Source organism: Jaculus jaculus, chromosome 15, assembly GCF_020740685.1.
Source record: "Jaculus jaculus isolate mJacJac1 chromosome 15, mJacJac1.mat.Y.cur, whole genome shotgun sequence".
NCBI classification, from domain to species: domain Eukaryota; kingdom Metazoa; phylum Chordata; class Mammalia; order Rodentia; family Dipodidae; genus Jaculus; species Jaculus jaculus.
In genome coordinates, this window is record NC_059116.1 from 36,267,034 (window position 1) to 36,292,410 (window position 25,377).

Consider the following 25,377-nt stretch of genomic DNA (forward strand, 5'->3'; position numbering starts at 1 on the left):
AACTCCAGACGCGTGCGCCCCCTTGTGCATCTGGCTAACGTGGGACCTGGGGAACTGAGCCTCGAACTGGGGTCCATAGGCTTCATAGGCGAACGCTTAACCGCTAAGCCATCTCTCCAGCCCATGTTCATTATTTTTATTGATAACTTTCATAGACAAACCATGTAATTCCCTTCCCCCTTTCCCTTTGCAATTTCACTTTCCATCATACCCCTACCCCCTGCCCCTTCAATCAGTCTCTCTTTTATTTTGATGTCATCATCTTTTCCTCCTATTATATTAGTCTTGCATCGGTAGTGCCAGGCACTGCAAAGTCATGCGTGTCCAGGCCATTTTGTGTCTGAAAGAGTGTAGAGTACCTTCTCCGACACATCTTGCACAATGGATCCTGAGCCTTGGAAGGTGTGGTAGAGATGTTTGAGAGACGGTGCATGGGAGTCTCAGGCCCTCCTGCCACTGCAAACTCCAGGGCATACATGTCTGACTTTCTGTATGTACTAGAGAATTGAATTGGGGCCATCAGGCTATGCAAGCAAATGCCTTTAACGGCTGAGCCATCTCTCTATCCCTGGCCTTGTGGATTAACGGTGTAACCTTGGGTAGGCAGCTATTCCCAGAGTCTCAGTCCCCTTCCCAGTACACCATCTGAACACAAGGACCTAGTGTCTGGGCCCAGCTTCTGTGTGCCCTCAGCTGGGGTCCATGTGTCCACGTATCCCTTCTAATTCACTAAAGGATAATTCACACACACTAATTTTTTTTTGTTTGCTTGCTATGTATGCAAGGTAGTGTGGTTTGTGCATGTGCACATACCCTTGTAATATCCCTGATCCTGCCTGTGGCAATGTAGAATTTTAGGTTAACAACCTGGGCTACATAGTAAGAACATGTCTAAAAAAAAAAAGAGACAAAGAGCCAGGTGTGGTAGCACATGCCTTTAATCTAAGCACTTGGGGACTGGAGAGATGGCTTAGTGGTTAAGCGCTTGCCTGTGAAGCCCAAGGACCCTGGTTCGAGGCTTGATTCTCCAGGACCCACACTAGCCAGATGCACAAGGGAGCACACATGTCTGGACTTCATTTGCAGTGGCTGGAAGCCCTGGCGTGCCCATTCTCACTCACTCACTCTATCTGCCTCTTTGTCTCTCTGTCACTCTCAAAATAAATAAATAAAAATGAACAAAAAATGAAAAAAAAAAATCTCAGCACTTGGGAGGCAGTGGTAGGAAGATTGCTGTAATTTCAAGGCCACCCTGACACTACATAGTGAATTTCATATCAGCCTGGGCTAGAGCGAGATCCTACCTCAAAAAATAAGAGGCAAAGAGGATGGGGTGAGGGTTAGCTTATGGAAGAGTGCTTACCTGGTATGAGGCTTTGAGTTTGATCCCCAGCACCACAAAGAAGAAAGATCTGAAAGACCTTGTCCCTTAGAACTTGACTTTGGTTTTTCTTGCTGATCTCAGCCTCCTGTAGCTGTCTGTCAGCTGATCCTTGGATGCATGTGTTCATGGTGTATCCTTTCCTCACTGGTGACACTCTTGCTGCATCCCACTGTCTTTTCTTTGCAGACCCTGGCTGGCTCCTGTGGGAAGTTCGCCCCATTTGAGATTAAAGAGCACATGGTCCTCGCCCCACAGTGTCGGGTATCTGTTGACCAGGATCTGTCTGAAAGGCTGGACCGGTTCCTCCAGCACGAGGATGGAGACGCTTCCTACTTGCGAGACCTGAAGGCCCGTCGGCCCCTCACATCTGGGCCTGCCCGGGTCTGCAGTAGTGACACTGATACTGTCAATAGGTGAGAGCTAGGGACACCAGATGCAGCCCAGAGGGCAGAATTCTGAGCAGAGAACTCTGTCCTGGCCTGCTGCTGCTGAGCCCAGGGCCCCCATCTGCTGAGAGGTCTTCTTGCTTACTAGCTTTGCACAGCTCAGCCTTCCCATCTCTTCCCAGGCAGCCCCACCTGTACACTGTGCTCCTTTGCCCATGGGCGCCCTTCCTTCTTGGGACACTGCATTGCGGTCAGAGTGAGGCTGAAGCTGCCCGGGCCTTGAACTGCTGAGGGAGCACAGGGCTGAATGTGATCTCGCCTTCCCAGGGACGTTGTCATTGTGGAAAACAGCAAGGTGGATGGTGTACCTGAGAGGAGGAAGTTTGGCCGTATGAAGCTGCTACAGTTCTCAGAGAACCACCGGCCAGCCTACTGGGGGACATGGAATAAGAAGTCAGCCCTCATCCACCCACGCCACCCATGGGCCCAGGACAAGGTGAGCCCCATGGGGTGACCAGTGCCTCTCTTCCTCATGTGTTGTGGTTCTCCACACTGCTGTAAGTCAGCCTACATGCTGCTTCTCTGCTCCACACCATCTTCCAACCACAACGACAGTGACACTATGTACCTGTCTCCACAGAGCCTCCTTGACTACGAGGTAGACAGTGATGAAGAGTGGGAAGAGGACGAGCCTGGGGAGTCCCTGTCGCACAGTGAAGGGGTGAGGACCGGGACAGCAGCTGCAGGAGCCTGGCCTGGCTTCCTGGGATGTTGCTGAGTGACTCACAGGGTATCTGGAAGCCTAGGCCTCCACCACTTGCAGCGGGACCCAGCTTCCTGTCGAAGTTTGCTGGCCTTGTCCTCACTGCTCTCCAGTCTCTACCAATGTGAACTGGCTGCTGACTGGGGTCACTGTTCCCAAAGATGACGCACACTTCTTTCTCTTCTTTCTGAGGATGATGATGATGATTTGGGTGAGGATGAGGACGAGGATGATGGCTTTTTTGTGCCCCATGGGTACCTTTCTGAGGATGAAGGTGTGACTGAGGTAAGGACAGGGGGAGGTGACCAGCTCTGAGTTCACAGGGCAGCATGCTATGGCTCCTGTCTGGGCTGGTGACGGTGGGTTGACAGTCATTTCCCTGGAGTCCCTACTTATGGGCTCACTGGGTACAGGCAGAGGGTGGGGCGGGATGCTCTCTTGGCCATGAGGGCAGCATGAATGACTGCAAATGACCAACTGTTGGGACATGTCAGAAAAGCTCTGGGGTTGGGGTGGGCTGCTGTGTCTGAGAGAAAGTCACAAAACTACCTGAAGTGTGGCCGACATACTGTGACCCGTACTCACCTTCATGAGTTGTGTGGTGTATTTTTTTTCCCCACTCTCTTTTCTTTGTTTTTCAAGGTAGGGTCTTGCTCTAGCCCAGACTAGCCTCAAACTCACTGCGATCCTCCTCCTACCTTTCTGTCTATTGAGTGCTGAGATTAAAGGTGTGTGCCACCACACCCAGCACCTTGAGTTTTACCACCCAAAATGAAACAGGCAGTCCCATTTATGGAAGGTTCCCCTCCCCTGCAATGAGTAATTTGAGTGAGTTTCTGCTGGACCCCCAAGGCTGCCATGTGCAATGTCAGGGAGGTGGACAATCAAGAGGGGCAACAAGACTAGCAGGAGTCAGACTTCATGCTGCCTTCCTAGTCTCTGCCCAGAGAGGCCTGGGCTGGCTGGTGTTCCCATGTGGCTCAGAGGCCTCTGGCTGAGATTGGTGGAGGCTTGTTGGGCAGAATCCTGCTATTGAGGGAAGGCACTGGGGATGGGACCCTGGTGTTAACCACTCAGATGCCATGAGGTTTGCTACACGACTTGGAACAGCTGTCCTAGCTATCCTTCTTCCTTCCGAGGGACTAAGGAGCTCCTAGGCATCCCTTACAGGGCATTCTGAACCATCAGCTCTGGCGCTAGAAACCTCTGTCTCAGTCTTGGGCAGTGGGTAACAAAGACCCTAAACAAATGTCTGCTTTCCAACCTGCAAGGAGTGTGCTGACCCCGAGAACCACAAGGTGCGCCAGAAGCTGAAGGCCAAGGAGTGGGACGAGCTGTTGGCCAAGGGCAAGCGCTTCCGCATCCTGCAGCCCACACAGGTTGGCTGCGTGTGGGCAGCGGACGTGGACAGCTGTGCGGGTGCTGACCTAAAGCTGCTGCAGCAGTTTACAGCATGCCTGCTGGAGAGTGCACCCCCTGATGAGGAGCCAGCTCCCAGGGCCTCCAAGCGGGAGAAGCGCGACCAGCAGAGTAAGTGGGTGTGCAGGGTGTCCAGGTTGTTCATTAGCTGCCAGTCACATAGTGACTGTCCTTTGTCACTTCTGTTGCTGGGCATGAACTCAATTCCCACATTTTAGGAAAGCTTCCCCACTGATCTGCACCCATCTCTTCCTTGGTGATTTTGCTTGTGTGTTTATGCCGTGTGGTATGTGCACATAGATGTACTCATGTAGCACCCCATGTGGTGGCCACAGGAGAAGGTTGGATACCCAGGTCCTTCATTCCTCCACCTATTCTTGAACCAGTACCTTTCTGAACCCTAGCCTGCCTGCCTTTGTTTGTTTTTGGAGATACAGTTTCACTCTAGTCCAGACTGACCTATATAGTTCTTAGGGTGGCCTTGAACTCACAGCAATTCTCTGCCTCCCAAGTGCTGGGATTAAAGGTGTGTGCCACCATGCCTGATTGGGCTGGGCTGTTTTTGTTTCCTTTTTCTGAGGTAGGGTCTCACTCTGGCCCAGGCCAACCTGGAATTAACTTTGTAGTCTCAGGGTGGCCTCAAACACTCGGCGATCCTCCTACCTCTGCTTCCCAAGCATTTGATTAAAGACATGAGCCACCATGCCTGGCTTTTTTTTTTTTTTTTTTTTTTTTTTTTTTTTTTTTTTTTTTTTTTGAGAGAGAGAGAGAGAATGTGCATGCCAAGGCCCCCAGCCACTGCAAAAAAAACCTCAGACACATGTGCCACCTTGTACATCTGGCTTACATGGATAATCAAACCTGGGTCCTTTAGCTTTATAGGCAAGATCCTTTAACTACTAAGCCACCATTCTGGCTATATTTTGTGTAGTTTTGAGAGAGGCTGTCATCATGTAGACCAGGCTGGCATTGAAACTCGATGTGCATCTTAGAATGTCTTGATCTTTTATTTTTTATTTTTTATTTTTGTTTGTTCTTATTTATTTGAGAGTGACAGACAGAAACAGGCAGAGAGAAAGAGAATGGACGCGCCAGGGCTTCCAGCCACTGCAAATGAATTCCAGATGCATGTGCCCCCTTGTGCATCTGGCTAAACGTGGGTCCTAGGGAATCGAGCCTCGAACCACGGTCCTTAGGGTTCACAGGCAAGCGCTTAACTACTAAGCCATCTCTCCAGCCCGTCTTAATCTTTTTGATTCTCCTCAGGAGATTCTTCTCAGGAGCCTCAGCCTCCTGAGTCCTTGAATTATAGATGTGAAACATCTTGAATGGCATCTTGGTGCCTGAGTGATTTTTAGTACCATCCAGGATCCAGGCAAGAATGTTAAGAAGTGAGGGGAGGGTGAGAGAGTGAGTGTACACAATGAGTAATGGCCTCTTAGGAAGGTTGTGTGAAAAGGAACTGTAGCCTGCCCCACTGACTCACATGAGCAGAGCTGGCCGTTTGACCTTGTCTCGAGATATAGCTGTGTCTTGAGAGACGCTTCCCCTGACTAGGCTGTGTCCCTCTCCTGCAGTCCTAGCCCAGCTTCTTCCCTTGCTGCATGGCAACGTGAATGGAAGCAAGGTGATCATCCGTGAGTTCCAGGAGCACTGCCGCCGTGGCCTGCTGAGTCCCCATGACACCAGCCGCTCCCCAAGCCCCCACCCGCAGACCCCCACTCCTATGCCCATGGAGGATGCTGCTGCAGTGCCCTCCAAGGCCAGGCTGAAGCGGCTCATCTCTGAGAACTCTGTGTATGAGAAGAGGCCCGACTTTCGCATGTGCTGGTATGTGCACCCCCAGGTGCTGAAGAGCTTTGATCAGGAGCGTCTGCCTGTGCCTTGCCAATGGAGCTACGTCACCACTGTGCCCTCAGCCCCCAAGGAGGACAGTGGCAGTGTACCTGCTGTGGTGCCTGGCCAAGGTACGCCCATGCCGCTGAAGCGGAAGCCAGCAGGCACCATGTGCATCACCCAATTCATGAAAAAGAGGCGGCATGACGGGCAGGTGAGCCGTGGTGGTTGGGGCCATTGTGCCTTTCCTGTGCGATCCCAGGTTCATGGTAATGCTGAGCAGAAGGCAGAGCACTGCTGCCACATGTCACACAGGCACTGCACCACCCAGCTGGTGTGTTTACATCACCCAGAGCACACAGCTAACCTTAGTGTTAGCCAACATATGTGATGTCACATGTCCGTGTGACAACACATGTGACATTGTGTCACTGCCATCACAAATGGGCTTTCCTGCCCCACAATTATTTAACACCCCACCCCACAGCCATAGTCTGGATCACCTTTCAGGGTGGCTGTAGTACTCAGTTGGGTGTCTGTGGTCCCGTGTTGTCCCCTTAGTTTCAGTGACTTCCTCACAAGTTATTCTGCATTGATAGCTGTGCTTTCTTGTCTATGAGGCAACGTAGCAAGGAAAGTGGCAAAGTAACAGCAAACTGGTGGGAGCTGCAAAAGAGTAGCATGTGACCTGGCATGATGGTGCACACCTTTAATCCCAGTACTTAGGATGGCTGTGAGTTTGAGCCCAAGACTACAGAATGATTTCCAGGTCATCCTGAGCTACAGTTGGATCCTTCTCTAATAAAACTAAAAAGGGGGGAGGCTGAAGAGATGGCTTAGCAGTTAAGGTGCTTGCCTGCAAAATCTAAGGATTCATGTTTGATCTCTCTTCCATATCCTACATAAGCCAGATGCATGAAGGTGAGGCAAGTGCAAGGTTGCACATTCCCACTAGGCACAAGCATCTGGATTTCACTTGCAGTTGCTGAGGCCCTGGCATGTCAATTCTTTCTCAAAATTTTCAAATGTTTTTTTTGTGGTAGAGTCTCACTCCTAGCCCAGGCTGACCTGGAATTCACTATGTGGTCTCAGGGTGGCCTCAAATTCACTCCTACCTATGCCTCCTGAATCCAAGGCTGGCTCACAAGAGAGGAGCACAGCCAACCTGAGATTCCAGATAGTGGGCTTTATAGGACTTCTTCAGTTGGGGGAAGGTGAGGAAAGGAAAAAGAACTCCTGTGTTCTTTATATTAGCTATTTCAAATGGCTAGGGTGTAAGACCAGAACAATAAGCAGATGACTTCTTTACAAGATATGGGGGCAGGAAACCATAACCTGGGGCATTGTTAGGCAAGGAAGGGATAATGGCTGGGTGTTTTCTTGAGGAATGTGGATAAGTCTCTCACCATCTTGCTGTCCTCAGTGTCTCCATTTTTGGGAGCCTGTCCCAACCTAACATTCCAGCCTTTTGTTAATGATAAGAGACAAAGATTAATTTTTTCATGCTGACCGTAAGCACAATGTGTTCTTATGGGAGAGGCTGGATAATCAGTCAGTTGGTCTCTTTTTCAGAGCAGGTGATGAGGAGGCAGTTTCATCATGGCTAGAGGTAGCAGGGTGGTGAGATTGATAGCACCCGTGTAGCATGTTTTTTTCAACTTGGTCCTGAATGAAACAGAGACTTCTCTTGTATTGAGCTGGCTTCAGGTCAGTTGCTGGCAGACACCAAGAAGGAGGGAGGAGACAAAGGGAAGAAGAGCAAGGCCGACTTGTGGGCGTCACTGCCGATATCAGGCAGAGATAGTCTGAAGCTGTCAGAGGGTCAGTGGCAGCTCAGTGGTCTGGTCAGGGGAGAGGAGGTCTGACTGCCCAAAAGGGCAACTGGAAGTCTTCTAGCCAAGTCACCGCACCAGATGGAAGTTTGGGCAGGGGCGGGGGTTGACCAAGACCACGCAAACCACTCTGAGGCAAAGATGAAAGCTTTTATTTGGGAAAAACGTGAGCTGCCAGGGCTGGCTCACGAGAGAGGAGCACAGCCAACTTGAGATTCCAGATAAATCTCTCAAAATCTTTTTACATTAAAAATAAATAAAAATAAAAGAGGCTAGATATGGTGGCACACACCTTCAATTCCAGTTCTTGGGAGGCAGAGGTTGGAGGATTGTAAATTCAAGGCCACCCTGAGACTACATAGTGAATTCCAGGTCAGCCTGGGCTAAAGTGAGACCCTCCCTCAAAATTCAAAAATAAAAAAGGAGCCATGTATAAATCACTGGGGCAGTTCAGGACCTGCCCTGCTCAGGGGGCACCCTGCCCCTCTTCTGGCTGAGGCAGCAGTGTTAGGGTCTTGTCCCCGTGGGATGGTGGTCACTGCCTCCTCTACTCACTGGAATCCAGCCTGCTGTTGTTGACCCTACCATCCCTACAGGAGCCATAGCCTAACAATATGCAGATGTTTTGTCCAAGAGCCACTAGACTTTGCAGGTGGATAGAGTGAAGGTTTCAAAACCCCCCTCTCCCACCTTGGTCCCATGGCAACCTTGTGCTTGAAGGTTAGGTGGTACATAAAGCAGAAGCCATTGTCCCCAATTCGCTTCCCCTTCTGCAGAATTAAAGAGCTGAGGTTAAGAAATTGGCTCCCTGGTAATTGCTGGCACTGCCCTGTTGGTGAGGACTTGGTAACAGCCCCACAGCGAAAGTGATTCAGAAGAGCATCTGGTATCCATGTCTTCATGTGCACAGCTCCGTTGCCTTTTGTGTGATGTCTGTAGGGTACTCTCAGAATCATGGAGTGGGACACACTGGTGACTGGTGCCAGGGTTGGCAGGTCTGAGGCCACTTAGTCTGCACTAAGCACTAAAATCTTTTCAGTATCTCCAGGGTCTTAGAAGGAGGTCAGGTGTGGCTGTCTCTGGTGGCACAGGCTGGGGACCAGAGTGCCCTAGGGTGTGAATGACTGAGGCTGGAGGCCCTGCCTCTACCAACCTCGTATGTTGTGCTCCATCATGGTGGTCCCCAGTCCTTCCAGCTTGACATATGTTGGACCAGGGTGGCTGTCTGCACCCCACCTCACCCCTGTGGCCATATTGCCTAGTTTGGCTGCTCTGCTTTGCTTTGTTGGAAAACAGTTGTTTGAGCTGGGCATGGTGGTGCACGCGCATGCCTTTAATCCCAGCACTCAAGAGGCAGAAGTAGGAGGATTGCCATGAGTTCGAGGCCACCTTGAGACTGCATAGTGAATTCCAGGTCAGCTTGGGTCCCAGTGAGACCCTACCTCGAAAAAACAAAAAGAAAAAGAAAAGAAAACAGTTGTTTGAATACCCATGTGCTAGGTGATAACTGAGCCATCCCAGTCATGTGAGAAACTGGCTCAGTGTTGTGTGGCATCTCACCTGCTAACACATGTGCTTGGGCAGTGGTCAGTGCCTCTGCCTTTCACCTGAAGTGCTTTGCTCACAGTGCCCTGGCTTCAACCACAGCTGGGGCTTCAGCAGCCCCACACAACCAGCCTATCCATGTTGAGCATTTCCAGTCAGGAAGCACTAAGTCTGATCCCATGGGTGTCCTGGAAGCCATCCTGTGGCTGGTCTGAAGGATGCTGCTCCTTTGGGGCCTCATGCCTCAGGTTGTAGCTACCAGTTTTGGGAAGTGAAACCATGACTTTGCAGACCCAGCTCACTGTGTAGTGAGGGTCACCCTGTAGTGTGCAGTAAGCAGCCTAGACCCACATTTATTATGCATGAACACCAGAGTCTCTTGATGCTATAAACAAACACTAGATACTTGTATCACTTTTTGTGTTGGTCTTTATGTAGGTGTTGGGGACTTGATCCTGGGCTAGCAGTCTTTAACAAACACAGCCTTCTCCCCCAGCCACTTAATTTATAAACAATAGTGATGGCTGAGATGACTCAGTAGTTAAGTGTGCAAGTATGAGGGCCTGAGTTGGGCTGAGTTCACATCTCAAAATCCCACACACAGCAGCTGGACATGACCACACACACCTATAACCCCAGTCCCACGTCTCCAGAATCAGTCAAAAGAGGCGCTGGCTCAAAAAAGATCAGGTGGCCACCAGTCATGGTGTTCCATGCCTTTAATCCCAGCACTTAGGAGGCAAGGTAGGTGGATCACTGAGTTCTCTGCCAGCCTGAGAGTACATAGTGAATTCCAGGTCAGCCTTGGCTGGAGATAGAGTTGACTTAGCAGTTAAGGTGCTTGCCTGCAAAGCCTAAGGACCCATGTTCGACTCCAGATCTCACATAAACCAGACAAATAAGGTGACACAAGTGCACAGGTCGCACATGTACACAGGCAGCACACACCTCTGGAATTCCATTGCAGTGGCTGGATGCCCTGGCATGCCAGTTCTTTCTCTCTCTCTCTAGTCTGGGCTGAACTGAAACTCACTCTTGTAGCCCAGGCTGGCCTTGACACACAGTAGTCCTACCTCAGCCTCTGTGCTAGGATTAAAGGTGTATGCCCCCTTGCCCAGCTACATCACCTTTTTTGACCATCTCTCCAGTGGCCTGGAGCTCACCATCAGGCTGAACTGGTTGGTCAGGGAGAGATCCTCCAGCCTCTACCTCCCCAGAGCTAGTGTAAAGCGTATGTATTTGAACTCAGGTCAGCAGGCTCTGCAAGCAAGCACCTTTAACCATTTAGCTATCTCTCCAGCCCTGTCGCAGATTCTCAATCTAATCCAAGCTGACCTGGAACTCACAGTGATCCTCCTACCTGAGGAGCCACCATGCTTTGGCATGAAAACGGTCTATTTCGTATTCGCACTGGTTGAAATGAAAGGCCAGTCATGCTGGTGCACCCCTGTAATTCTAGCACTTCAGAGCGTACAGCAGGAGAATTGCAATGAGTTCAAGGATAGAGTGAGAGTCTGTCTCAAAAAACAAGGGACTGTGCAGACCACCTACCTTGTCCGCTACATCGGAGGCGGGGCAAGAGGGTCACTTGTGTGTAGGAGTTTGAGGCCACCTAGGAAGCCAGGCTGGTGATGTCTGTGGGTCTCAAATCTAAGGAAAGCATCATCTCCATGTGTGGCCAGGCCTCTATCGGCCTGCCTGGGAGGGAAGCCAGTTTGTACATGAATCATTCTGTCTGTCTGTAGCCATGGCTGACCTGGAATTCACTATGTAATCTACGTGTGGTGTTTGTCATGACAGGGTCTATATATATATATTCCAAAGTAGCTTTAAACTCCCATCTTCCAGCCTCTGCTTCCCGCCACCCTGTACTATAGGCCAGAGCCCTCATGCCCAGTTCTAGTAGCCCCTTCCCCACACTGTGGTTTTTGTTCATTGATGTGAGTGCCTTGCAAACACCTGTGAAATGTCATCCTCACTGGCTACTATCTTTGCGATTGGAGGGAAGAGTTGTTGAGACCCAGAGGAAATGGGCTTTGCTGAATTCTCCCAACACTTACTAAAAACAATAGATGGCAGGACAGTTGGTATCTGTCAGTTTCTCTTCAAACTAGAGCAAAACCCCAAATTCCTCCTTTCTGAGGTGAGAATTCTATAATGGGCAACCAGGGTTTGCTGGCAGACACGCGGACCAGGAGAGAAGGGTCCCCATAGGCTGGACTCCTGGCTCCCTGCCCTGACAGTGCCTTGTCTGCAGGTTGGCCCTGGGGACTTGGATGGCTTCCAGGCAGACACAGAAGAGGAGGAGGAGGAAGAGGATGGCGATTGTATGATCGTGGACATGCCGGATATTGGGGGTGAGAAGGGTTCAGATCCCCTGCATTGGCTCAGAATGGCAGGAAGTTCGGAGCATCCACACCTGCACCCATGCTTCGCATGAGATGGTGGTCAAGTTGAAAGGCTTCAGGGAACCCTGGGAAGGAGATCAGTGCCTATGGTTGGGGGTCGACTTAGTTCAAGGTGGAGGGAACTAGGACAGAAGTTGGAGTGGCACAACCACAATTGGGAAATGGTGGCTTGTGTTCACACCTGTTGTGTGGGGTGGAAGTCCATTGGGTGCAGCTGGTTAAGGACCCATTCTTTTTCTTTCCTAGTGGCCTTGGAACCCTGTGGACCTGCCTCTGAAGCCAATGGCACAGTAGACCTGGGCACCCATGAGATCCCAATCCCGCTGCCTGCAAGCCCGCTGGCCGCCTCCTGAGTGCAGGCCTTGCACCTGCCACATACTTGAACGCCTCCTCCTGTGTAAACAGCACTTTGCCCTGCTTTGCAGACCTGAGTCTGCAGAGCTTGAGTAGGACGCTGATGAGTTCCTTCATGCGTTTGTAAATTTCCCCACAAAGCTGCATATTAACCTGCCCTTTAATAAAGCATTATTGACAGGTGATGACCCCAGGAGGAAAGCTTGTGCTGGGGTCAGGTGCCTGTAAATGAATTTTGAAGTACCAGGGCACCTGTGGCTGTGGCACGGCCCTTGGGCCTCTGGACAGATGCGAAAGTGTATAAACTTACTCCACCCCTGGAACAAATGTGTAAGTGTATAAATGTACTCTACCCTGAGCCACTGTCTAACTCTTCTCTTAGTTGCACGTTGCATTTCTTCCGTGGGTGAAGCCTGATGCAAAAGTTTAGTGCAGGGGGGAACCCCTAGGTCTGACTCTTCTAAAGGAGACACAGAGAAGAACAAAGTGGAAAAGGAGCTTGCCTACACATTGGAGCCTTGTCCTCCCAGTCAAGTCAGGCAGCCCTGTGGAGGGGTAATCAGACACTATGTGTCTGCTCAGCTGTAACTACCTGCCCTCTGTCAAGGTCTGGTCATCAGCTGTCTGTCTGGTGACCATGTGATGTCTCTCCTCATTCCCACTGCTGCTAACTTCATTTTCCACTGTCGGAGGCTTGGTAGCTGGGCTGGCAAACACTCCAGGTCTGTTCAGTACAGTGCGGGGCCTTGCCCTGGCTAGGACAGAGGAGCACCCCTCTGTTTTCCCCTCAACAAAGCATTATTGGATTCCTGACAGCCTCAGAGGTGAGCCTTCAGTTGGGCAGGCATCAGAATGCCTTGGTCCTCAAAATTGCTGGGTCCTGAGAGGGCAGTGAGCAAGGCCTGGTTCCTACACTGGCACTCCTGGTTGGGGGAGGCGACTATAAGGAGACTTTGGGTGTGTGCATATGTGAAGGTCAAAGGACAGCTTTTGGGTGTCCTGGCCTTCCACCCTGTTTGCAGCAGTCTGGCTGGCCTGGGAGTTTAGGTAACTGTTAACTTCCCTTCTCTTAATACATTGCCCACTGTAGTTCTGAGCTCTTTATGTGGGTTCTAGGGATCTGAACTCAGGCCCTCATGCTCCCCAGTCCCTGGGTTAGCTCACTCTAGCTCAGGCTTGGGCCACCGGGCCTGGCTCCATTTGTATTGGACACTTGTTTTTACACGTGTGGTGGTCTTCCATGTGGAATACTTTTGAGCCTAAATCTATGGATTCCAAGGGTTCTCGGGCCTTTGCTCCCCTGAGGACTGGGATTACAGGCACACAAGGCCACACCTACCAGTTTAAATGGGACATTTCACTAGTGCAGCTAGCTCCAGGTGAGGTCTTCCCATTGCATGAGTATTTGAGGCCTAGTCTGCCTTGCAGTCTAAAAGGTCCATCCTAGCCGGGAGTGGTGGATCACGCCTTTAATCCCAGCACTTGGGAAGCAAAGGTAGGAGGATCACCATAAGTTCGAGGCCACCCTGAGAATAACAGAGTGAATTCCATGTTAGCCTGAGCTAGAGTGGGACCCAACCTCAAAAAATAAAAACCCAAAAATTATTAAAAGGTCCATCCCCCCCCCACATCACCATCCCCAAGCCAGAGACCTCAGCCAGTAACTGGGAAAGAGTACTGGTACTGGGCCTCCCAGCTGTATGTAGACCTGGACCAGAGAAGGAAGCTCAGCCCCAGCCTTGGCACCCTCACAGCTGCAGAGGCCAAAGGCAAATAAAGTCCTTCACTGCCACCTGTCTAGAATGCCCCTGCCTCCTCTCTCAGGATCCTCTGATGACACTGGTGATAGACCCATCTGCCTGGTGTCCTTTGGTGCAGTGACATTCACAAGTTCTGGGAACTTGGGCATGGCTGTCTTTGGGGAACACAATTCCACCACAGCTGCAAGATAGACCTAGCCGGGCGTGGTGGCACAAGCCTTTAATCCCAGCACTCTGGGTGCAGAGGTAGGAGGATCACCATGAGTTCGAGGCCACCCTGAGACAACATAGTGAATTCCAGGTAAGCCTGAGCTAGAGTGAGACCCTACCTTGAAAAAAACAAAACAAAAAAGAGACCTGAGTGTTGTGGGGTCTTCCAGGGATCCCTGTGTCCTACTGTTTTAGAGGGGAAGCTTATGCCTAGTGGAAGGTCAATGGGGATGCTACATCGTTAACACTGCTCTCCTAGGACCTTAGCTATTACAAAACACTGCCTGTCTTCCTGCCACTGCTGCCTCTAACAGGCCATCATTGTGTGATACTCACTGGCCCTCTTCAGAGCCAAGCCCATGCTGGCAGCTCTACAGGTGAGCTGAAAGGTCCCAGGTGTTTAGTTGCAGGCATAGAGTTCAGAACACCCACCTGGGGCAGGCCTGCAGACACCTGCCACAAGCCTAGAGAGCTGTTCACCTGGGCCCTGTGGGCAATAGCAGGGCTACCTGGCCTGGACATCTGAGTGCTCCCAACAGCTGACTGCCTGTGGTGGATATTGTGGCACTGCTTCAAGTGCCTCCAATGAAGCTCCAGGTAGCTGGATTTAAAGCAGCCCATTTATTCAGGTTCGTAAGTAAACCACTGAGCACCAGGCTAGCATGTTCCCCTCCTGCCACGGTCACCAGCCTGGGTACAGACAGGCCACTTCTGTCCATAGCCCACAGAACCCATGGGACAGGTCCACACTGACCAGGTGATGCCCACAACCATCACCCTGGACTCCAAGAGACCCGCAGAAGGTTTCTATCTACACCATCCTCGCTGCCTCAGGATCCATGGACGACCCTGGATGGACTCTGGTCGTCTTCACAGCTGCCTGGGACCAGAGCTCAGATGGAGGCAATTGTTTCCAGAGCAGGTGGCAGCTCCCAGGCGAGGGAGGTGGGAGACACTGGCACAGCGAGTGCGGCACGGCGGGACTGCTTTATTTCAGGAGAGCTGCTCCATGGCCGCCAGGAGCTCAGGCTTCAGGACAGATGTGGCTGGCTCCACTCCTGCGGCTCTCATGTCCTCCAGCACTGCTGCGTCCCATGAGAAGGTCAGGAGGGCTGAAGGGACCTGTGAGGTCATAGTGTCACTTTATTTCAGCAAGGTGAGTACACTCTGACCTGGGCTGGTACATACTCAACCAGTGATAGAGACAGCCCCATGGCTCTGTTCACGCCTCCTGTCCACAGCCTATGCACTCCCCTTTTCCATAACCACTCATGAAAGGACCTGCCACTCCTGTCCTACAGGAAGGAAACTGAGACCCCAAGATGTTTGAAACTCACTTAAGGTGACACCACCCACCCACTCCAGCCAGCGGGAAGGGGGCTTTAATGCAGACGCCTGGGTTGATCCCGCGCCTGAGCACCGTTCACACGGCCTGCAGGCCTGGGGGCCTCACACGGTTCTCACCAGTCCGCACTCGTTCAAGGCTACGTCCTGGTCCTGCGCCAGCTTCTGCCCGCCAGAGGCCAGCAGGTCGAAGGGCAGCCAGTCGTTCTGCAAAGCCTCCCTCACGAACTCGAAGAGCGCGGGTAGCCGCTCGCGGGCGTAGAAGGTGCCTGCAAGGGGAGCAGCATGAGCGGCAGGCACCCCCTCCACGTGCCGCTCAGGTCGGGGGGGGGGCGCTGCCCACCTTGCAGCAGGCAGCCATCGGGAAGGCGTACGCGCAGTAGCGTGTACGAGTACTTGCGCATCTCGCGCTGCTCCTCGCGCTCGCGCATCGCCTTGGTCCGCAGTGTGCTCATCCGCTCCACCGCCTCTGCCCTGCAGACACCACAGGACAGAGACACGACCCGCTGGGGCCCCCATCCCCCCACTGCCACCCAGCGGGCCCACCCCCGTCCACCCACGACCGCACCTGAGCCTCTGCTCGCGCCGCAGCTCGTCGGCCGAGAGGTTGAAGAAGTCCGCGGGCAGCTGGAAGTGCGAGGCCAGCGCCGAGGGCCGGAACACACGGCGCTGCCGGTCCAGCGCGGCCCGCACGGGCTGTGCACGCAGCAGCTGCTCCTTGTGGCGCTCCAGGCTCTCAGGTTCCGCGCGCGCCGCCTCGCCCAGCACGTAGAACTCCTCCGGACCCTCTGAGGGTGCCACAGGCCGTGATCAGGCAGGGCAGGCCCTCCTCATTCCCCTGCCGCCCCAGCTACCCGAAGGCTCACCCTGATCCAGAGCGGGCAGCAGCACCTTCTGGAATCCAATGGCCTCCAAGAATTCGTGGGTCCCCTCCAGGCAGCTGATGCGCTCCTGTGAGCGAGAGCACAGTCCCATGGGGCCTCACCTGCATGGGCAGCGGCCTCGCACCCACACTCTCCCAGTACCCTGCAGTTCCCACAGGTGCATTCGGACTCCAAAAAGGCTAAAATGCTAGGGACCAAGGAGGCAGCTGGGGACCCATGCACAGACAGTTCAGGGATGAAGTGGGCTGGGTGGGGTCTGTGACCTTAGTGTCACACCCCAGCTGTGCTCTGAACACAAGCCCCGGCCCCCTTGCCCTCCTAGCATCTCTCCAAGGAGCCTCAGCACCTCCATTTGTAGGAACAAAGCCTCTCTAGGCCATTTTCCAAAGAACTCCAGTCAAAGAGCAGGGAAACCACCTGGGAAAGGCCAGCCAGGGTTATCTGTTCCTAGGCACTGTGTGTCAGATCCTCATATCCCTATGGCCTTGATGTTCAAGACCTTGTATTCCAAAGAAACAAAACACAACAGAAAGGTGCACACCTTTAATCTCATCAGTCAGAAGGCAGAGATAGGAAAACTGCTGTGAGTTTGAGGCCACTCTGAGAATACATAGTGAATGCCAGGTCAGCCTGGACTAGAGTGAAACCCTACCTCTAAAAGCAGGGGGGGGGGGCACTGGAGAGATGGCTTAGCGGTTCAAGGCTCTTTTCCCCAGGACCCACATTAGCCAGATGCATAGGGTGCTGCATGCATCAGGAGCTCAATTCCAGTGACTGGATGCCCTGGAGTGCCAATTCTCTCTATTTCTCTCTCTCTCTGCCTCTTTGTCTGTTGCTGTCAAATAAATAAATTAAAAATAAAAAAAAAAAGAAAGAAAGCATGGCCAGGCGTGGTAGCGTACACCTTTAATCCCAGCACATGGGAGGCAGAGGTAGGAGGATCAACGTGAGTTCGAAGCCATCCTGAGACTCTATAGTGAATTCCAGGTCAGCCTGAGCTAGAGTGAGACCCTACCTCGAAAAAACTAAAAAGAAAAAAAAAAAGAAAAGAAAACAGAACAAAAAGGACTTTTTTCTTTAAGAAAGATTTTAAAAAACAGTAAAAAATACACAAGAAGCCAAGCATGAGTGGCTCATGCCTACAATCTCAGCATGCAGGAGATTAAGGCAGGAGGATCACCACGAGTTTGAGGCTTAATCTGTGAAGCCTAAGGACCCATGTTTGACTCTCCAGGTCCCACTTAAACCAGACGCTAGTGCACAAGGTTATACACATGCACTAGGTGGAGCAGGTGCCTAGAGTTTGATTACAGTGGCTAGAGGCCCTGGCATGCCAATTCTCCACCCCTCCCCCACACTCTCACATCGAAATAAAGGCCAGTCTGTTGGGCTTGCCTCAATGAACAAAGTCAGGCTGGAGAGATGGCTTAGTGGTTAAGGCACTTGCCTGCAAAGCCAAAGGACCAAGGTCCAACTTCCCAGAACCCACGTAGGCCAGAGGTGGCACATACATCTGGAGTTCATTTGCAGTGGCTGGAGGCCCTAGCACACCCATTCTCCTCCCCCCATAAATAAAATATTAAAGAAAAGAAAAAGTCCCCACAGCTGGGTGTGGTAGAACATGTGTTTTTCATCCCAGCACTGCGGAGGCAGAGGCAAGAGGATAGCCATGAGTTTTGGGCCACCCTAAGACTACAGAGTGAATTCTAGGTCAGCCTGGGCTAACACGAGATCCTACATGAAACACACACACACAAATTTCCCAAGTGCTGAGGAGATGCTCAGGGTTAAGGGTATTCACTACACAAGCATGAAGTCCTGAGTGCCATCCCCAGCATCTATGCAAAAAAAAAAAAAACAAAACAAAAAACGTGGCCATGCACGCCTATGACCCCAGTGCTGAAGGGGCAGAGACAGGAGGATCACTGGGGGGGTGTCTGTTATCCAGTCTAAACAAAACATGGGGAGCTCCAGGTCCAGTGACAGACTCTGGATCCAAGGAATAAGGTAAAAGATAGGTGAGGACTCACATCTTTCTCTTGTCTGGGTACACACATCGGCACATGTATGTATAATGCCTCAGGCACACATTAAATCCACGCCACAAAATGTGTGATTCTGACTGGCTCTCCCCTAATACCCACTTCTGTGCCAGGCACCCCATAGTGGGAGTTTCCCACCTGTGGCCAAGGCTCACCTGGAACACCTTGTTCTGTAATTTAATCTTTTGGTACTTCTCCTCTGCGGGGTGCAGGTGAATATTATCCAGGTACCTGGGAGCAGAGGAGGACAGGACATGCATCCCAGGGCCACCTAGAAGCTCTGTACCTTCTGCCCCAGGTGAAGGCAGCACAGAGCCTCCCTTGGCTGAGAACAGGGTAAGGGCACAGTGAACTGCACTCAGGCCAGAGGTCATGCCACAGACACCACTGGGCAGGAGTGGGTGCCCACCCTAGAGCCCAGCATTCCTGTCTGAGGAACGAGGTGGCTAGGCTCAAGGAGGCATGGGCTCAAGGCTGTCTCCTCCCTGTGTTCTTGTAAGACCAACCCGAAGAGAAGCAGTATAGGAAGGCCCCAGCTCCCCAGGCCCCACCCCCAGGAACACTGAAGTCCAGAGTTCAGCCCCTTTGCCTGGCCTGAAGTCACTCACTTGGCGATGGTTTCCACACCCAATTTCACACGGTCATGGTCTCGGTTGAAGGTGTGGATCTTCATGATGGAAGCACCCACAGGGTCAGTGGAGAAGTGCTGACAGGGAGAAGGCACACTGAGGACCAAATGGGCTCCAGGGACAGGAGCGACAGCAGTACCAGAGCAGGGAGCAGAAGACAAGAGTACACCTTTCTCTGGGACTTGGGGGAAGTCAGCCAAACCCCAAGCAGAGAATAGCAAGTGTGTCCCTTGGCCCAGGGCACCATGAGGTGCAACAGCTGTGCCTAGCATGCTGGCTTTACCAAACTGAGTCCAGCAAGGCTCCAATAGCTGCCTGGTGATGCCTTCCTGATCTCTTATGGACTGGGAGAAGCCACAGTTGGCAAATCCCTCCTGGGGCCACATACAAGTCAGGCAGCAGAGGTGAAAAGGCCAGCCAGACATGGTGGCACACACTAATCCCAGCACTCGGGAGGGAGAGGTAGGAGGATCGCTGCGAGTTCGAGGTCAGCCTAAGAATACATAGCGAATTCCAGGTCAGCCTTGAAAAACCAAAACAAGCAAACAATGAAAACAAACACTAGCAAATCTAAACAGGAGGGCTGACACATGCACATCCACATCTGTACCCTGAAAGCTCAGAAGTTGTGCAGTCATGTGATAGTGGAATGGAGGCTGCTGATGAGCAGGCTCACATCCTGAGCCATTGGCAAAGGCTCGTGATAGGGAAGATAGTCAGAGAGCAGCTGCAGCAGGCTGCCTCTCTGGAGGAGGAAAGGAGAAGGATGGGGCCATGAGCCAAGGGATGCAGGCCCTAGAGGCTAGAAAAACCAGAGTGGATCCTCTCTGGAGCCTCCAGAAGGGCCCACCCCTACCCAACCTGAATTTAGTACACAGAGCCCTGTGTCTGGCCCTGATCCCAGGACTTTGTGCAGGTAAAAATGTGCTTTAAGGGCTGGAGACATGATTCAATGATTTTAGTGATTAAAGCGCTTGCCTGTGAAGCCTAAGGACACCAGTTCCCAGGACCCACATAAGCCATATGCACAAGGTGGTCCATGCATCTGGAGTTAGTTTGGAGTGGCTAGAGGCTCTGGTGTGCCCATTTTTTCTCTCTCTCTCAAAAAAATAAACAAAATATTTTTTTAATGTGCTTTAAGCTGCCAAGCATACAGGAAGCTATTCCAGTAGTCACTGGAAACATACTGCACGTGGTAGAGGGTAGACTTGTTCTCTGCTTTTCTTCTTTCTTTCCTGGTTTTGTACATTTGTTCTGAGGTGTCACTCTAGCTCAGGCTGACCTGAAATGTGTAAGCCCTCTTGCCTCATCCTCCCCAGAGCTAGGATCACAAGCATGTGTCACTACAGCTGGCTTCCCTGTCTGCTCTTTTCAGCCTTCTGGACCATACCACCCATGAGCACCCCCTCTCTAATCTGAGATGCCAGGCCATCAAAGTGGTTGCCAGACCATATGAGGTCTGTAGACAAGCTTCAGGTGGCATAGGCTGGTGAGGGGGCCCAAGGCCACTCACCGACAGGATGGCCTCTCTGATACTGGCATCCCGCTGCTCCCGCCTCAAGGTGGCACCAGTGAGCGGACAGGTGAAGTACACGCCTGTCACAGCCAGTTGGGCAGGCAAGTCTTCTCTGGGTTCAGCTGCCTGAGGATTAGGGAGTCAGATGGGGACAAAGACCACCACACACATAGACATGCAGGGGCAACCCTGGCCAGATGAGCCAACCCTCCCTCCAGAGTTTCCCCATCACAGCTCCCTGCTGCCACAGAGACAGATGCATGGCATAGCAGCTCGGCCCCTCGCCCTGGGTTAGGAGCTATGGCAGAGTGACAGTGACCTGCCCCTCCACCCCCGGTCATCATAGCCCTGCGCTCTGCACAAGGCTTTCTCAAGGGTCTGGCTGCCTCTATGCTGCCCCAGGGGCAAGGCTGTTGCCAGCAGGCGCATCACCTTGTTGGTCCCGGAGGCTTCTGGTCCGCTGCTGACAGTGGCTTCAGACTGGAGTTCTTTTTTCACTGAAGGGTGGCATAGAGGAAGAGGAAGAGGGGACATAGTGAGGACTCTGCAACACATGGAGCCTCAGATCCCTCTAAGTAAGTCACTTTCACACATGCAACCAACATACAGGACCTGCTACCACTCTGGGCCAGCACACTGTGGACCTTCTCAGAGGTGTGGTTCATGCCTCATGTCCACCCAGAGCTCAGTGCAGGGGTCTCACGCCTGAGCCAAGTCAGGCCACCCACTCACCCTGGTTCCGGATAGAGTCCTGCGATGTGGGGCCCCGGGTCTTGGGCTGCTTCTGCTCCAGCCGGGCCAGGGCAGCTGCAGCCGCCATCTGCGCCTCATTGGTGGGTCCCTGACGGGGCTGGTGGAGGGCTGACTGTGGTGGTGACTTGTCCTTCGGGGCCTTCTCCCTGGACACAGACTGGGGTGTGAGTGGTCTCCTGAGGCAGCCATGTTGTTGAAGGGAAATGGAAGGGTGTCCCATTGCCTGTCCCTGCCCCATCAGGCAGTGCCTGGCTTTCCTGAGACCCTGTGGCCACCAGGTGGTGCAGACACAGGCTGAACCCAGAACAGGCAGGTGGTTCTGTCACACAAATCTTGCCCCAGCAGGGCCTCAGCACTCCCACCTGTAACATGGGAACAGCATGTTCCCCTATGTAGACTACCTGACGCCATCATGGGGTCACAGCCAGCCTTCCCTCCCTCCTGAACTCACCCTGGCGTGGTTGGGGTCATATGCTGGGCCCATAGGCTCTTGGGACCTCAAAGTCCCCTTTCTAATAACCTGAAGGGTTCCTGAGAGTTCAGGAAGCACTGTGCCAGGATCTGGGGACAGATGATATTGGATCCACTGTTTCCTCAGCATCACTAGGCCCTGGGTCATGCACATCACAAAGAGCCCATTTCATTTCAGCCTGCTAAGATCACTGTGTCTCAAGTGACCAGCATGGAAGGAAATGGCCACGAGAAGCTTCCACCACACCCCGATCCAGGAAATGCCATCTGTCCTCTGCTCTCTAAGCCCACAGACCTTTCTAGAAGCTGGGCTTGTCACCTCAGCCCCTCACTCTACACTGTGCACTGACACACAGCACCCTTTCCTCCCATTGCTACTCCCTCCACACACTAGGACCTGGACAAACCAGCCCTTGGCATTCACTGCTATGTGAACCACCCCATTGGCGCACATGTAAAATACTGAAGTCACCCTTGTTGATGACACTGGGACCCACTGTTCTCAACACATGGCTGCAGCCAGCGCCCCTCAAAAACTCATCACACCACACACCTCCTACTGTAGCATGTTCAATCTGGGGGAGCAGATGGGTCTGAGGGCTACAAGCTACATGTAGCTGTCCCAACTCATGCTCCACCTTCTCTGAGAGGGTTCCCAGGCAACCTGCCCCTTTCTTCTCCTGGCCTACTCCTTGGCCACCTCCTCTTGTATCATGGATGCTGATGTATGGGCCCATGGGTGATTGTGCCCTAAGCTACCAGGTACACTGCAGACTATTGGGTGGATGCTTCCCCACCCCACCTGAGGCTCCAGTTTTGCTCCATAGGAGATCCCCACAGGTTGGAACTGCAGTCCTCCCCCATGTACCTTCTATCATGTACAGTCCTCCCCCATTTGGCTGCAGACCTTTTTTCTCCCATTCAGCCCCAGCCCCTGGTACTCAGTATATCCTCCTCCTCATGGCCTTTCCATAGTCCCACAGACCCTACTGTGCTGACAGCCATCTCGGGTCCCCAACATCCTGGGCAGCCCATACAGTGCCTAGCCCCTCCAGTGTCCCATTTCCCACCTGACAAGCAGGGACTGTCATAGAAGGCAAGGACGATTGCTACCTCCCAACCATGCCTAGTTCTTCCAAGCCCTGGGCACTTAGCACATGTCAAAGAACCCCCAGAGAGGTACTCTCCCTCCCACAATACTCCTCTTCTGCTCCCAGCATCCCTCCCTCACTCGCACCTCTGCCTACTCTCCAACCCCTCCCACGCCCCTCCTCTCCACCTCGGCCTCCTTTCCTGCCCCTCCCACTCCCCGCCCCTCCACCTCTGCCTCCTCTGCTGCCCCTCCCACTCCCCGCCCCTCCACCTCAGCCTCCTCTCCTGCCCCTCCCACTCCCCGCCCCTCCACCTCGGCCTCCTCTCCTGACCCTCCCACTCCCCGCCCCTCCACCTCGGCCTCCTCTCCTGCCCCTTCACTTCTGCCTCCGCCTCTGCCTCTTCTGCTGGTCCTCCCACGCTCCGCCCCTCCACCTTTGCCTCCTCTCCTGCTCCTCCCACGCCCCGCCCCTCCACTTCAGCCTCCTCTCTTGCCCCTCCCACGCCCCGCCCCCTCGCTCCTCCCATCGCTCACGTTCCTCCAACGCTACCGCCCTCAGCTCCTACTCCATCTAGCCCGGCCTCTCACGCCACGCCCATCCATGTACCCCGCCCTTTCACCCCACACACACTCCAGGCCCCGCCTCAGAGGGGGTCCCCTCGCCCGACCCCTGCCGCTCCTCGGACCCACCCCTCGGACCCACCCCACGGCGGCCCCCACGCTGCAGCATTCCCTCCCTGCGTTTCACCCACACCCCCTCAGGCTCGACGCCCGCCCCGTCACACACCCCGTGGAGTCTGTAAGCTTCTGGCCGGGCCCTGCGCTCTTGAACTTGATGTCCGTCTTGATGTCCTGGAAGAATTTCTTCATGGTGGCGGCGGCCCGGCGGCGGAGGGCCGCGGGGGGCGGGGGCGGGGGGCACTGGGCCCGAGCGGGGAGGAGCCGGCAGACCCAACAACCGGAAAGAAAATACCACCGTGTCGGAAGTCCCGCCTTCGCGCGCCCACGCGACAATCGGCCTGACGTGCCTCTCTAGCGTGCCGCAGCTCGTTGGCGCGGCCGCTCTGCACGCCGGCGCGCGTCTCGGTGTTCCCTTCCGTCTGTGTTGCCCGGGCGATGAGCGCCCTTCCGGTTGGAGGCGGTGTCTGAAGCCCTCAGCTGCCCTTCGGAAATGGTCGGTGCGTTGGCCTGTGCTCCGCCCTGCCCCAGGCCCCGCAGTAACTACATCCCAGAGTCCCAGTTCAGTCCCCACGGCCCAGCTGCTCGTGGACCCCAGTGTGCCGCACACGCTCTATTGTGCTTTTCACAAATACCTCGGCTGGAGAGATGAGGCGCTGGCCTGCAAAGCGAAAGGACCCAGGTTTTATTCCCACCTAAAGCTCAAGGTGGCGCATGTCTGGAGTTCGTTGGCAACGGCTGAAGGCCCTGGTACGCCCATTCTCTTATTTGCCTTAATCTCTCTCTCAAATTAAAAAAAAAAAAAAAAAAATCCCTAGTGTTCACATGGCAAAATTTTTCTTCTGAAAAGCAGTACCAACACACGTGTGGTGACTCATGCCTATAATCCCAATACTGGGAAAGCTGAAGGAGGGAGAATCATCATGAGTTCAAGACCAGCCTGGTTGACCTAGGGAGTTCAGGATAGCCTGGGCTACAGAGTGATGCTGTCACACATTAAAATGTATCTTTTTTATTGACATTTAAAGATTTTTTTTTTGTTTATTTTTACTTATGTGAGAGTGACAGAGAGAGGCAGAGAGAGAGAGAGAATGGGCACGCCAGGGCCTCCAGCCACTGCAAACGAACTCCAGACACGTGCGCCCCCTTGTGCATTTGGCTAACGTGGGTCCTGGGGAATCCAGCCTTGAACCGGCGTCCTTAGGCTTCCCAGGCAAGCGCTTAACAGCTAAGCCATCTCTCCAGCCATTTATTGACATTTTTATACATGTATATAATGTATTTTTGTTTTATTTTTATTTTTAAGGTTTGTTTTTTTTTTCGTGGTAGGGTCTCAACTCTAGCTCAGGCTGACCTGGAATTCATTATGTAGTCTCTGGGTGACCTTGAACTCATGGTGAACCTCCTACCTCTGCCTTCCAGGGGCTGGGGTTAAAGATGTGCACCACCACGCCCAGTTTAAGATTTATTTTTATTTATTTATTAGAGACAGAGAAGGGGGGGGAGAGAATAGGCAAACCAGGGCCTTCAGCCACTGCAAACGAACTCCAGATATATGTGCCACCTTGTGCTTCTGGCTTATGTGGGTCTTGAATTGAACCTGGGTCCTTTGGCTTTGCACATAAGCACTTTAACTGCTAAGCCATCTATCTCTCCAGGCCAATATATAATGTATTTTTTTAAATTTTATTTATTGAGAGTGACAGAGAGAGAAAGAGGCAATAGAGAGAAAGAATGGGGGCACACCAGGGCCTCCAGCCACTGCAAACGAACTCCAGATGCGTACGCCCCCTTGTGCATCTGGCATACGTGGGTCCTGGGGAATGGAGCCTCAAACCAGGGTCTTTAGGCTTCAAAGGCAAGCACTTAACCGCTAAGCCATCCCTCCAGCCCTATAATGTATTTTTAAATAAATTTTTTTCTTTTTCTTTTTTTTTTTAATTTATTTTTATTTATTTGAGAGCGACAGACACAGAGAGAAAGACAGACAGAGGGAGAGAGAGAGAATGGGCGCGCCAGGGCTTCCAGCCTCTGCAAACGAACTCCAGACACGTGTGCCCCCTTGTGCAT

General features: G+C 52.8%; 2 protein-coding genes across 9 annotated transcripts in view; one reads left to right on the forward strand and one right to left on the reverse strand.

Annotated features, from left to right (window-relative positions):
* Positions 1-12,285, forward strand: part of Chaf1a (chromatin assembly factor 1 subunit A) — a 35,650-nt gene extending 23,365 nt beyond the window's left edge. For all 3 annotated transcript variants that reach the window (XM_004654723.2, XM_045135315.1, XM_045135316.1), the window contains 8 exons: positions 1,571-1,797; positions 2,098-2,266; positions 2,411-2,491; positions 2,726-2,818; positions 3,805-4,063; positions 5,530-6,002; positions 11,423-11,522; positions 11,820-12,285. In XM_004654723.2, the coding sequence (XP_004654780.2) occupies positions 1,571-1,797; positions 2,098-2,266; positions 2,411-2,491; positions 2,726-2,818; positions 3,805-4,063; positions 5,530-6,002; positions 11,423-11,522; positions 11,820-11,926 (1,509 nt within the window). In that variant the 3' untranslated portion in view covers positions 11,927-12,285. The remainder of the gene's footprint in view (positions 1-1,570; positions 1,798-2,097; positions 2,267-2,410; positions 2,492-2,725; positions 2,819-3,804; positions 4,064-5,529; positions 6,003-11,422; positions 11,523-11,819) is intronic.
* A 2,214-nt stretch (positions 12,286-14,499) lies between these two features.
* On the reverse strand, positions 14,500-23,546 carry Ubxn6 (UBX domain protein 6). Of its 6 annotated transcripts, none has more exons than XM_004654963.2 (11): positions 23,417-23,546; positions 21,045-21,211; positions 20,745-20,809; positions 20,310-20,438; positions 18,776-18,873; positions 18,323-18,398; positions 16,108-16,192; positions 15,810-16,029; positions 15,585-15,715; positions 15,362-15,510; positions 14,500-15,019 (listed from the first exon to the last, which is right to left on the reverse strand). In XM_004654963.2, the coding sequence occupies exons 1-11, from the start codon at positions 23,497-23,499 to the stop codon at positions 14,891-14,893; spliced, it is 1,332 nt and encodes a 443-aa protein (XP_004655020.2). In that variant the 5' UTR covers positions 23,500-23,546; the 3' UTR covers positions 14,500-14,890. The 6 variants fall into 6 exon arrangements, with proteins under 6 accessions (XP_004655020.2, XP_044991358.1, XP_044991361.1 ...); XM_045135423.1 differs by having other exon boundaries at positions 21,045-21,241; XM_045135426.1 differs by lacking the exon at positions 23,417-23,546 and adding an exon at positions 22,984-23,053.
* Between the last annotated feature and the right edge of the window lie 1,831 nt (positions 23,547-25,377).

What these genes read in the sequence shown, in the direction of transcription:
- Ubxn6 (XM_045135422.1), bottom strand. Translation starts at nt 22,273, where the DNA reads ATGGGCCCATACATCAGCATCCATGATACAAGAGGAGGTGGCCAAGGA. An exon ending in AAGCCTCCGGGACCAACAAG is followed by an intron (nt 20,439 to 20,744) that starts GTGATGCGCCTG and finishes CCTAATCCTCAG; the next exon opens with GCAGCTGAACCCAGAGAAGA. An exon ending in CGGCGCGAGCAGAGGCTCAG is followed by an intron (nt 15,716 to 15,809) that starts GTGCGGTCGTGG and finishes TGGTGTCTGCAG; the next exon opens with GGCAGAGGCGGTGGAGCGGA.